Source organism: Stegastes partitus, unplaced genomic scaffold (genome assembly GCF_000690725.1).
Source record: "Stegastes partitus isolate 25-593 unplaced genomic scaffold, Stegastes_partitus-1.0.2 Scaffold804, whole genome shotgun sequence".
NCBI lineage: Eukaryota > Metazoa > Chordata > Actinopteri > Pomacentridae > Stegastes > Stegastes partitus.
Window position 1 is genome coordinate 294,872 of NW_007578535.1, and position 13,025 is coordinate 307,896.

The 13,025-nt window shown below is 41.1% G+C and overlaps 1 protein-coding gene across 1 annotated transcript in view; it reads right to left on the reverse strand.

Annotated features, from left to right (window-relative positions):
• Nucleotides 1-11,027, reverse strand: part of nos1 (nitric oxide synthase 1 (neuronal)) — a 34,553-nt gene extending 23,526 nt beyond the window's left edge. Inside the window, exons 1-3 of the mRNA XM_008292369.1 lie at nt 10,890-11,027; nt 10,183-10,320; nt 1,255-1,400 (exon numbers count right to left, since the gene is read on the reverse strand). Of these exons, the coding sequence (XP_008290591.1) occupies nt 1,255-1,400; nt 10,183-10,320; nt 10,890-11,027 (422 nt within the window). The remainder of the gene's footprint in view (nt 1-1,254; nt 1,401-10,182; nt 10,321-10,889) is intronic.
• Nucleotides 11,028-13,025: the final 1,998 nt, after the last annotated feature.

Below are 13,025 nucleotides of genomic sequence, written 5' to 3' on the forward strand. Positions count from 1 at the left end.
GCCAAACAGTGGTGCACGATGCAAGAGGTGCTGCTCGTGAAAGTGTGCAGTCCGTTGAAGATCCCTGGCAGATCCACGAGCAGAGTTGGGTTTGTTTCACTCAAATCTTGCCCCCAAATTATAACATTTAACTTGTAATAGCAAAAAAGCTGCAGGATTTTCTACTTTCTGATGGTCATGAACTACTCATCTGTGACACGCCATTAGAGAAACAATCAAATCTACGCTTAAAGTCACAATAAATTAGTTTATTTGACATTCCTCATTTAAATATTTGTTCAAAATAAACTGTTTGCTTTAAACAGACTAAAGAAATCTTCACTCCTTTGTCCTATCATGAAGCTGTTAGTGACTCAATCACATGATAAAGAGCATTTTCAGCTGGACTAGACTGAACTGCAGGCTGTGTTTACAAAAAAAGCAAATACGAGAGAAGCATATCATTATAATTGTCAGACTGCACAAGAGACATTTTTGAGTTTTTTGAAGAATTTTGTGTTGCGGGGGCTTTACACTGCAGTGAAGAATGATCTCACAATGAGTTGACCAGAGCAAGAAATGCCCACAAACTGCTTGGAATTCAGAAGGTTCATATGTCTGTTTAAAAGGAAATATAAAACTTTGTTGACCCATTGAGGGTATCTGCCCTCCTCTACGAGTATGATGAGTACACACGACAAAAATCAAGTCTGAAAATAAGTAAATAAATGCATACCTAAGTAAAGAAAAATGTGTGTTTATACAGCCAGAACTGCACCTGTATTACTTGTATGTGCAGATGCTGGAATCCAAGTATTACAAGTTTTTACTGTCACACATAAAAATGACAAAGAACTATATTAATACTTATAATTTAATCTTTTTTTTTTAAACCCAAAAAAAAATCTCTCCCGCAAAAAAGGTTTAGACAAAAGCTATAATTTGAGTTGACAACAGTCACTTTTTAGCCCAAAATGTCAAAGATCTTTCCAGATAAAAGCTATTTTAAATGCCAGTGACTTCTCTCAGTTAATCAGGAAGACTTTCGGACTTAGAACCAACTCGTTTATCAGACAGAAGATAAAAGCTGTACAGACCAGCACGATGAACCAGAGTAGCGAGTTAGCCAAGCTGGTTCCAACTGGCCAGGCTCAGATAGCAGCGTTTTCATACATAAGAACCACACAGTCAAAACCACACACCATAATTGCTACTTGCTCCATCTTCCCATCTCTTTGCAAAAACATCTGAACTTTGTTACTCTGCCACGCTTGCCTTTTGATGGAGGTGTAGTACTGGTCTATGAAGTCAGTGGCCAGCGGAAGAAGCTCCTCTTTGGTTCTGACCTCGTCTGGTTTGCGGGCGTGCTGGTTGGGCATCACCACGGAGCCGATGCACACATCTTCTGTGCAGATTGGCATCTGAAGAGGCAAACAGATGACGGATGAGGGAGGGTTTTTTTTTTTTTTTTTGGGTGGATGTATTCTGCTCGTTTGTTCAGCGCCAACATGCAACTCCGGAGCCAGGTGATGATGACATATGGTGTGATTCTCTGGTAATATGTCTGCAAATATCAACAAAATACACTTCCCAGCATTGAGTAAGACTAACAGAAGGTCCGCCATGAAATAATTGTGATGTTTGAATAACTGTGTGTGTTCCTGAAAAGGGACATTCATTAGTTTTCTTTCTGCAGACTTCTTGTTTACTCACGAGAGACACTTCCAGCGTCTATCTGTGTTTTGTCGATGAATGCAAAATGATCCTTTTAATTAGCAAAAGACAGAGCTACCACATTACATTCTCCTTCTATTCATGTTAACCTGCTAGATCTCCATTCTGCTTGATGCGAAACAGACCAAGACAACAGGCTTAAATTATCATATCTGCAAGAAAATAAACCCCCTTTTTTTTTATTTTTTTTTTTTTTTCTTAAATTATCATATCTGCAAGAAAATAAACCCCCTTTTTTTTTATTTTGTAAAATTCTGACACTGTTTTACTTGTTGCTCTTTCAAATTAAACCGTTGTGTGATTCTAATGAGTACACAACCACGATAGAAGAAGTCCCAAAGCGCCAACCTCGTTTATATTTTCTTGCTCAAGAACGCTATCAAGCATCAAATTAAGAGCCACTCTTCATCCCCGACAGAGAGATTGCTCAATCGCTGCATCTTTGTCGCTACTTCACCCAGGATAGAAGACAAATAGCAGCATTTCAATATGCAAGGCCAACAGGCGTCTGATAAATGACACCCACTTGTGCTGAAAGATTCTCAAATTCACCGACTACGTTCCACCTGATTCAAATAACGTGACTTTTTTATTTTTATTTTTTTTGTAAATTCTCATCTCTTAATGCATAGAGGGAATATAACTGCTACATTTTCTTTCACTATATCACTCGCACATGGCTGGCACGCTTGTTAATGAATGAGTAAGTGAGTGAGTCACAGATTGGTATCCTTCCATTAAGCAGAGACAGGAAGATGGAGAGAGGGAGGAGGAAAGACAAAAAAAAAAAACAACAACAACAAGAAAACAGACAGATGCAAAGAGAAAATTGCTCATAGCTCAGAGCAACCCTGTGTGGTCAGTTTAATATGATTAGAGTTGAAGTCAGCTGTCGCTTTGGTTCGCCTTCACCAGCTTGGAGAGAGAACGAATGAGTGAGCAGGAATGGACGACAGCAACGATAGCGCAGGCGTGCAGTCGGGGAGAGGAAATTTGACAATGACCCCGGTGGTGCTAAAATTGGCTCGTTACACTGAACCGCACACTTGCGCTGTCCAAACAGTCGGATGTGGGCCGGCAATGTGTCCAGAAAAAAAAGAAAAAAAAACTTCCCTCCGTGACCCTTCCAACGACTCCAACCCACAGAGTGAAAAAACAATCGGCTAAACAAGACAACAAACACACGCAGTCAATCAACACAAAGGACAAACAGGAAGGGAAGCACACAAGAAGACAACAACAACAATAAAAATATAATTTGCAATATTGTCTCTTAAAAGTTTGTGCAAAATCAGTTTTAGTAGCATCTCTTATGTTTCAATTTCATGTGCAATATTTCAATTTAATGTTCAATATAACATTCTTAGACGCAATTTCTTAATTTCATGTAATATATTTCATTGGTTCATGTTTTATAAAGCATAAACTCATGTGCAACATTTCAATTTAATGCGCAATATTAAATTTCCATGTGTGATATTTCATTTTCAGGTTCAACATTTCAACTGATGTTCAATGTTACATTTTCAGGTGCAGTATTTTGAGTATTTCATTTTCACGGTGCAGCATTACTTCAGGATCACTGCCAGTACTTTTTCTTGTCCCATTTTAGCTGATTTCTTAGGATGTATCGTACTCGTATCAAATTGCGTCTCCATTAGGCATTTCTTTTAATGTTGTCTTTTTTTTTCATAGCAATATCTCAGAAAGAATAACCTTTAGAATAAAGAAGATTTATCTTTGCTATCTCATCTGTGTGTCTAATCTAGCCATCTATATATATCTATATATATATATGTCTATATATAAAGCTACACAGACGAAAGCAAGGCAAGAGATGATAATTGCGCACAAGCGAGAACAAGAGAACAACAAAGACAGAGACAGAAAAACAAGTTGAGTAAGAGGTGATGGACTAAAAAGGGGGGAAATGGATGAGTAGAGCAGGGAGTGTTAAAAATAAAACAAAGGAATCACTCGTGCTCCAGCACGTCCGCTCATCATACTGCTCTGGGCATTCATGCCAGCCAGCTGTCCTTTTCGAAAAAGACGGATCATCCTCGAATACAGCAGCGTCTGTGATATATAATAAATCTGAAGATGCTATTACAGGCCATTCATTGGGATGCACACAACAGCCCGTCCGATAAGTCACCAAAGTAATTAGGCTGCTGTTTGCTGTTTACAAATGGCTGCAGTGTTTTGGAGGATGAATGCTTAAACAGTGGGGCTCACCTTGTGCTGGGTAGACTGGCTTACTAACTAGAGGAAGAAACTTTGGCTGCATGTTAAAATTGGGGAGGAAAAAAAATGGAAGGACGGAGCAGCCGAGGAATGAAAATGTATCACAGAAACACTTTTTTATGATAATGTCTGACCAAGAAGTTGGAACTTTTTGGTGTATTGTTGTCAGTGGGTCCAAAAGTCTGATTGCAAACAGCTCAATGATCAAAGTGAAAAGCTGGATTTCTGAAGTTTTGCATGAATTTTACAGCATCTTTGTATTTGGTGCTTAAATGACAGCATTCATTCAAACTGGCATGATCTTTATCAGCCCTCGAGCTCTCCCATCGATGGTCATTTGAGTCGGGGACCTGTGGAGGAGAGTCCGTGACATTCCCCAGGTAGTTCTACAAAGCTTCAAGGTGCATTTGGTCTCTTTATCCGGCTGCGGCATGAATCCTTTGCCATAAAGATGGAAACCAGCGGCCGCAGCGTGTCTCTGAAGAATGGAATGTGAATGCAGTAATTCCCGCCGTCATGTTTCATTGTGGGTTTGATTCACTGCAGCATCATTCTCCCTCCTGTTCACCTCCTCGCATACATCTCTCTGTTACTGCCGCACATCTCAAACTGGGATTCTTCAATAAGGAAGACTTTTTCCAGTTATGCGCTGTGAAATGCTGCTTTGTCCCCAAGCATTCAGCGCCGGTTCCCCTCCTGAGTAATGGTTTAGAGACGCTACTCGTCCTTTGAGACCAAAACTAGACAAATTTCTTTCGCTATTTGGAGTCCAATGTTTTTTTTATTTTATTTTGGAAATTCTGTATCTATGATGACCTGAACAAAGCTTTATGTACTGATCTACTGATGTGCACCGCCCCACTACGGCCTAATCACGGTTTCCGCATCCTCATATGGTGACAGATGTTGACTTTGTATATAGACAGCAGATGTGTAAGCAGCTGGATTCACTATAGTCCTATGATATTTCAGGTATGGCTAGGCCTACTGTGCATTGCCCTTAATATCAAACACAGAAAAAAAACACTGGGTTCCTGTTGATGATTGTAAAAGTGTGGCTGTGACTTTGCACTTTTAACAGGACAAAGCAGCTGGTTACAGATTGAGCTGCAGCGCCGGGACGATGATTATTCCCGAGGTGTGTCGGGAACAGTGGGCGGACACGGCACAGGACTTCTGGAGAATTTACAACTTCTCACACTCGAAGCTCCTCCAAAGTCAGCGACTACTTCAAACTTTTTTTCTAATGATGAATTATAAAGGTGTGGATGACAGAGTATCTCATCGCACAGCCTCTCCTACACACAAGCTCTATTTGTTCTCCTTGCACATGGGTAGTTAGCACACGAGCAGCGCATCCAGTTTACAAATTCTAGCCTAAACAAAGTCGTCCACAGAGGGAATGATGGAACTTATGTCTCATGTAAACTTGCAGGCCCTCGCAGACCCGTGGGCATGGAAAGAACAAACTGGCCTTTAAAAACCTTCAGTCCAGCCATTAGCCTCTCTTTGCTTCAAATAGCAGTCAGACTCCTTTACATGATGCTATGTACTTAGTATTACTGTATTTCATTACCAAAGGATTTCTTGTCCTCATTTTTAACACAAACTCCATTATTTTTCTAACATTAACCAAGTTTAGTCCATTTAATATACAATACCGACGACACATTTCTTTATTTGGTCGGAAAACATTATGTAAGGTTGAACAAAATTTCTCAGCAAATTATTGGATTTGAGATGGAAAACGGGGCTGCAAGGTGGCGCAGTTGGTTAGCACTGTTGGTTAGCACAGTTGGTTAGCACTGTTGCCTCGCAGCTAGAAGGTTGCCGGTTCGCATCCTGATGGGGCACCAGAATCTTTCTGTGTGGAGTTTGCATGTTCTCCCCGTGCAGCGTGGGTTCTCTCCGGGTTCTCCGGATTCCTCCCACACAGTCCAAAAACATGTTGAGGTTAATTGGTGATTCTAAATTGTCCGTAGGCGTGAATGTGAGTGTGCTTGGTTGTCTGTCTCTAAGTGTAGCCCTGTGATAGACTGGTGACCTGTCCAGGTGTCCCCTGCCTTCACCCTAAGTCGGCTGGGATAGACTCCAGCCCCCCCGCGACCCTCATGAGGATTAAGCGGTGCATAGATAATGGATGGATGGATGGACATGGAAAACTAAAGACCTTCCCTGTCTCAGCTGTACTACATGCTCTCACACTAAAGTAAGATCATGGACATAGAAAACATCACACCAGTATCAACATTATCATTGTGAGAAAGTTAGCATGCCGACTTTAACCATAAAGTCGAAGCAGAAAGTCCAAAACCATTGAGTAAACTGCTGAGTGTCCATCAAGCAGGATTCTGGACACACTCTCTCTGAAAACAAGCCGTGGGAGAGAATGCCACTATTCTGTAATGGTTATGAAATCGTCTGCTGCTGAGACGGATCAGGGATGGAGGGTTGGATGAATTGGTTCTGTTGTTACAGATTCATGAATGCATCAAGCATTCTTGGGCAAAAAAAAATAAAAAATCCACTAAACGTCACCTACTTGATTTCTCATCGCTGTTTTCTGAAAAATGCTGAGTCACTCTATGACCATGTGAGCTGTCCCCATACTGCATAATATGCTGTTTTTTTTTGTTTATTCTGAAGGATTCATTGTTTCATAAGCTTTACCCAGATTTATCCAACCCTCTCCTCCACACACACAAACAAACACACACACTTTCTGGCTAAATAGTAGAAGCTGAATCACCAACAGCTCAGGCAAGAGTCTTCTAATGTATGAATAGTTAGTGAGAAGCGGAGAAAAGGCACGCCACACTGTGACATTATTCTTCGATCTACTTGACTTGCAAATTACGTGTTGGTGAGTCTGCAGGCTAAATGTTGGTTCAGTCATCCAGGACACCATATTCAATGTTCATCTGGGTCTTTACGATACGGTTAAAGTCACAGATATCATATGTGTCACCTACAGCAAGACAGCTGTGCACGTCTACAAAGACGAACACACAGGACTTCTACCTTTCATGCATTTGTCCTGCTAGCCGGTGATTTCTTTTTTTTTTGTCATAACGGCAATCCGGTGTCATATTTACACTTTTCTAATATGTCAGCAAATGGCATATTACATTTCTGATTCAGTACTATCCAGATCAGTAATGTTGGCATACACTCAGTTTTGAACCTCTGCTTTAGAGCCAGTTCCATTGTTACCACCTCAGGGGCCACAACAATAAAAACTCAGTATATTGTACCGTGTGGTTGTAGTATTTGCTCTTGTCGGCCTGTGTCACTGCCCGAGAGCGAGTCGCGCATGCGCCAACGTAAACTGTTTACGGCGCGTAAGATCCGCCATCTGTACTGGATTAAACAAGAGCCACAGTCTTTGGTAAAAGCATTGACCAAATTCTCACGGTCTGCAACATATGCTGCGAGTGGACCAAGTTCATTGCTGATCTCAGCAGAGGAGCACTGGAAACAGTGCATGAACCAACGATAGAAACCTCTGTCTTTTATCTAGTGTTTCAGTACTAATTCATATAAATCACAAAAACACACGTGCTCGGTATGCAGTGTACAACAGAAGTAGGTCCACCTCTGTGCAATATCACTTTAAATCCAATTGATGCAAAGTTGTACCATCTCTAAATAACTGCATTTCCTCTACGCTGACGAGTAGAGATTGTTCATAAACAACAATAAAGCATACTTTAGAAACACTATATTAAGGCACATGCCCCAAAGTACAAAAATCAATGTTACAAAAGTGAGCAGACTAGTCGTCACCGACAGCCAAGGTAGACAATCTGCCTTAATTAAAAAACAAAATTGAGAACAGCTATAATTTCCAATCAGCCTAACTGCACGAACGTGGTTATAATATGACTCATTCGCACTTTTGGAACGATGCGCCGTGTCCTGACTGCACGTGGAAAAGAACTGCTGCAAAAAAAACATAACTTGTATGAAAATAGAGAAGGAAAAAGGAAGATCAGTGACCAAATAAAAGTGAAACACGGCTGCAACAGTAATCAAGAGATACAGAACGAGCCATAATACCACTAATGGTTGTTTTCCTAAAATGATGCAACGGACAATGTGTCACTCTCACAATCGAGCTCTGAAAAATCAAAGACAGTGGCATGCAAAAGCTTTGGCACTGCTGGTCAAAATTCTGTTCATGTGAACAATTAAACAAGTGGAAGATGACGTCATCTCTGCAGCCCTTTTCTTTTTCTGTTACTTTGAAAATGTAAAAGATGAAAATTAATTTTGTTTAAAATGTAAAGGGAATGTGTCGTCTATAACTTAATGCCTTTTGGAGATCGTTTCATCTTCCACTTGCTTAATTGTTTGCATTAACAGGAATTTTGAACAGGGGTGCCAAAACGTCTGCATATCACTATACGCAAGTGCTTCTGATTTGGCACTGTGGTCATCAATGGAAACTGGAGCTTCTTGCACAGGCGAGACAGTGCGATGGACATTGCATGACATCAACGTCTACGAATGGAGATGCAAAATGAAGCTTTACTAAAGAACATAAAAAGTGTCCTTAAGAATACTGGGAGCACCATCTTTGGTCAGATGATGTCAAGAGAAATTTGTTGCATGTTTGGTGTGAACTTGATCAGGAGCACCACAGTGAATGCTTAGTCCTGACAGTTCAGCACAGAGTTGGGAGTGTGATGATGTGGGGCTGCACGAGTGAATAAAGTCAGTAAAATGACATTGATAGCTGCACCATGAACGTCTGTGGATACACCAAAACGCTGGCCGACGAGGTGGAATAATCCATCATGATAACGATCCAAAGCACACTGTCAGAATCACAAGGGTTTCTAAAGAACAAGAAAAGGTGAAAACTACGACCTGGACAAACATACCACCTGAGGTAAATCCAGTAGAAAACATCTCTGGTCTAAAGGGAAAGGTAGAGCAACACAACCCTTCCAGCAAAGACAGGTTAAAAACAAGCTGGAGAATGGCAGAACATCCCTCCAGAAATTTGCTGGTATCCTCTGTGTCAGCGAGGATTAAGTCTGTCATCGGGAATGAAGTTGGGCAGATGAAGAACTGGGATTTGAGTCCCATTAATGAAAGACTTCTGAGTCCCTGCTGCGTACATAGACGCAAACGCTCCACTGTTTTACTTCAAAGGTAATGATGTTTCTGTTAATGTGGTCATGATTTGGTGTGATGTGTCGTCTTTCTTTGTCTCATGTGATCTAATTTGTAAATTCTTCTTTGCATTCCTGATATTCTGGGCTATTTTGTGGATTGTACAGGATAGGCAAAAAATAAGCTTTGGCTTCAGCCGATTCCTTTTTCGGTTACAGAACTTTTTGTTGTGAGAAAGAAATGTTCACTGCAAGCATGTATAATAATTCTGTCAGCTGAATGCACAATTCAATTTTTGTACTATAGATTGTAACCGAAATAAATCATTCATTCATTCATTCATTCATTCATTCATTCATTCATTCATTCATTCAAATTGAATATTTTTTGGGGGGTTTTGGCCTGTTGGTCAAACAACACAAACAGTCGAGGAACTGTGTGGGTATTTTTTTCCCCCCACATTTTCTGGCATTATATAGACTGAGCAAGAAAACAATTATCATATTAATCAGGAAATATTTCATTACTTGCAGCCCTGGAGACAAAAAACAGACTAAAGTAGCCTAAAGAGAATTGTGAAGGTAAATAGTGCCGAGATAAATCACCAGCAGTTCATGCAGGAGTCCTCTAATGTATGAAGAGTTAGTGAGAGGCAGAGAAACGACACGCCATGCTGTGCTATTATTCTTCAATCTACTTGACTTGCAAATTATGTGTTGGTAAGTCTGCAGGCTAAATGACTGCTCAGTCAACCAAGACACTGTATTTGATGTACATCAGTGCCTTTAAGATACTGTTAAAGTCACAGAACAAAGACCAGGCACAGCAAGTTGCAATTTTGAGGAATTGTGTTTTGCACTTTTGTTTTTCTTTTTTTTGCAGAGCTGCATGTCGGGGTTTTTGCGTTGCATTACAATTGCATCACACAGGTCAGAAATCCAGCGAAAGGTGTCGAGCGCGAAGAAACGATGGCACCTCTGGGTTCAACGGTGGCATAGAAACCCTGCTATGACTTGAATTATGACATCAAAATCTCTCTTTTGTGCAGATATGTAAATGCAGCAGCCTGCATTATCCAACATAACTCATTTCCATGTGTCTTACCTTGCTGGAGTTGTGGTGGAGGATGTCGCTGTAGACGGTGCCAGTCTCCCAGTTCCTGATCTTCATGAAGCGGGGGCATTTGGAGGGGCTGCCATTCTGCAGTGACTTAACGGGTGAGGTCTTGCCCTGGGCTGGAGGCTGCAGAGAGCACACACACACACACACACACACACACATGAGTCACTGCTTTATGCCTTTGTACTGTATCTGGCTAATGTGTTCCGAGCCGTGCGACACTTTTGGTGCAAGCTGGATAAGTTGTTTATGACTGGGAGTCACACTAAGGTGAGCTGAGCGGTGACGCAGCCCTCCCACTGCACAGGAGAAGGGATTTGAGTTTAACGGCCGGATATTGACGGGACAGTTCAAGATCGGAATGAGTTTCAGTTGCACTTTCTCTGCCGGACTCACGGTGGGAAAATGAGTTGGTCATTGTGTTTAACCCCTTCTCACACAGACCTATGCACAGAAACCGTTTGCAATCTCCCCCTGCCTCCGTTTTCATTTTAATTTTCCACTGTGGGATAAAAGCAATCAGCGTTTAACAGCAGCTGCATGGCGAGCTAACTCTTGGTTCACTGGTTTCTCCAATGCTGTCGCTATTGACTGATGAATGCCTGCAATTTAACCCCAAAGCCAACTGTAAGCTTCCCCAGAGAAAAAAGGCAGCGAGTGATTGCCAAAGATCAGAGCAATCAATCGCACACCTTGGAAGCTCTATCATCATCTCCCTCTGCTTTGTTAATCACACCATGGAACAGCTTCTGAACAACAGCGGCACAATCATCGCGCTCGCCGGGGAGATGAATGCCAACAGTGTCACGCCAGCGGAGCCTTCGTGCCATTTCTCTCAAACAGCACAGAGAAATGAGGAGGGTTTCAATTGAATTTGATTTTTTATTTCTTATTTTTTTTTGCACACACTAAGAGCTCAGTTCCTGTGTGTTCATGCTCCAACAGCAGCGAACCCCCCGCCGCGCTGCTCAGACGCGACACGTGGTTAACGCCGAGGTTGTGGACAGGAAGGAAGATCATTGTTCCGTAAAGAGGCTCTCAGTCAGAGAAAATCAGAGAATTAAGGCTTCTTGACATAAAAAAGTGGAGCGGTTGTTTGTTACGTGAACAGACGACCGGCAGCTCACTGACCAGAAGATAGCTTTGGCATTTAGAGTTTAGGATTTCTTCTTCTTATTAATGCCACATTCAAAGGATCCTGAATGTGAACGACTTGAAAATGTCAGTGTTTTTTTGTTTTTTTTTAAATACAGACTGAATTGCTGGACTTTAGCAAGAAACAAAACAGCTGCAGACTGGAACTAGGATGAATAAATAGTGTAATAAAGCAGCTGTACATGTAATTTGGTTTGTGTTAATATGAAAACACAAAGGCAGAACTTCAGTAGTTGGCTCAAATTTTTGTGTTTTGTTGCACTAAATGTTGACAGACACTACTTTTTTTTTTTTTAGCTTAGTACATATAGAAATGACTAAGTCTCACCTCAGTAATATTTTCTGGGGTTTCATGTAATATTTAAAAACAAAAGAATCTCATCTTCGACTAGAACATTTCAGAGGGAGTCAGTCATAGATGCAGCTTTCTAATTCTAATTCAGACAGATCTAAGACAGTGTCGAGAGAAACAGAAGAAAAATCATACAATACAAAAAAGTAAATGATTATTTGGCTTTTCTGGCCCTTTTTCTGCTCTAACTAAGCTTAAAATTGGGATATTTCATTAAATTCACTTAATTCTACATGTTAAAAGTTCAAACACAAACTGGTTCCTCTCATCAGATCCTGTTAAGAACTAAAAATTCTGAGCCTGATTCTTCATGAACCAACAATAAAAAAAATGAATTCAAACAATAAAAGTCAGCTGGAAACTGCCCTTTCTGTAATGTCCAAGTAATTCTCTCCATTACATATAAACACCAGATCAGTCCGATCATCGACGCGTTTCTTTTTTTCTGCTTATCCGGAGTCAGGATACGGGGGCAGCAGACCAAGCAGGTCATTCCTGACATCCTTCTCTCTTGCAGCCTCCCAGAGGGTATTCTGAGGTGCTCGGAGGCCAGATAAGATATGTAATCACTCCAGAGAGTTCTATATAAATACCCCTGGGTCTCCTCCCCGTTGGACGTGCCCTGAAAACCTCCAAAAGGAAGGCACCCAGGAGGCATCCTAATCAGCTGCCCCAACCGCCTCAGGGATCTCCTTTTGACACCAAGGAGCAGCAACTCTGCTCCCTCCGGATGTCCGAGCTCATCGCCTCAGCTCTCAGGCCTTAGTTGGGGACTTTCCACATGCTGCCAATAGTATTCTTAACAGATACTTCTTCTTCTTTCCATCAAGGTCTACCAAACAAACCAGGTGCAAAAAGCTGAAGGCTCAGAGTAATTTTTCACAAAAAGACAACCAAAATGGGATCACAGCTGGGCACATCCAAAATGTATGAACATGATTTGCGTCTGTGTCCCTACAAGCTCTTCAGCAATCTGTCTGTTTTCAATTTCCTTTGGGAAGAACTACAGAAATAGCACATTACATTTTTTCCCACTGAAATGACTTCAACATGGACAGCTTGTCGTTTTTGAGCGTTGATCAAATGTCACTTCCTCGTTTTTGTTGAGATTTATCCACTATTTCACTTTAGTTTTATATGCTTTCCTCTAGTGACTGAAGACTCAGATATATTTTAAATGGCCTTTATATAACAGTTAAAAGCATTTACAGGTACTTTTTTTTTTCCCCCCCCAAAAAATATGTTTAATTTTTAAATACTGAAAATGCTCTAGATTCTGACTTCAGACTTTAAGCTCCTAATTGTACCTTGACATATAAGG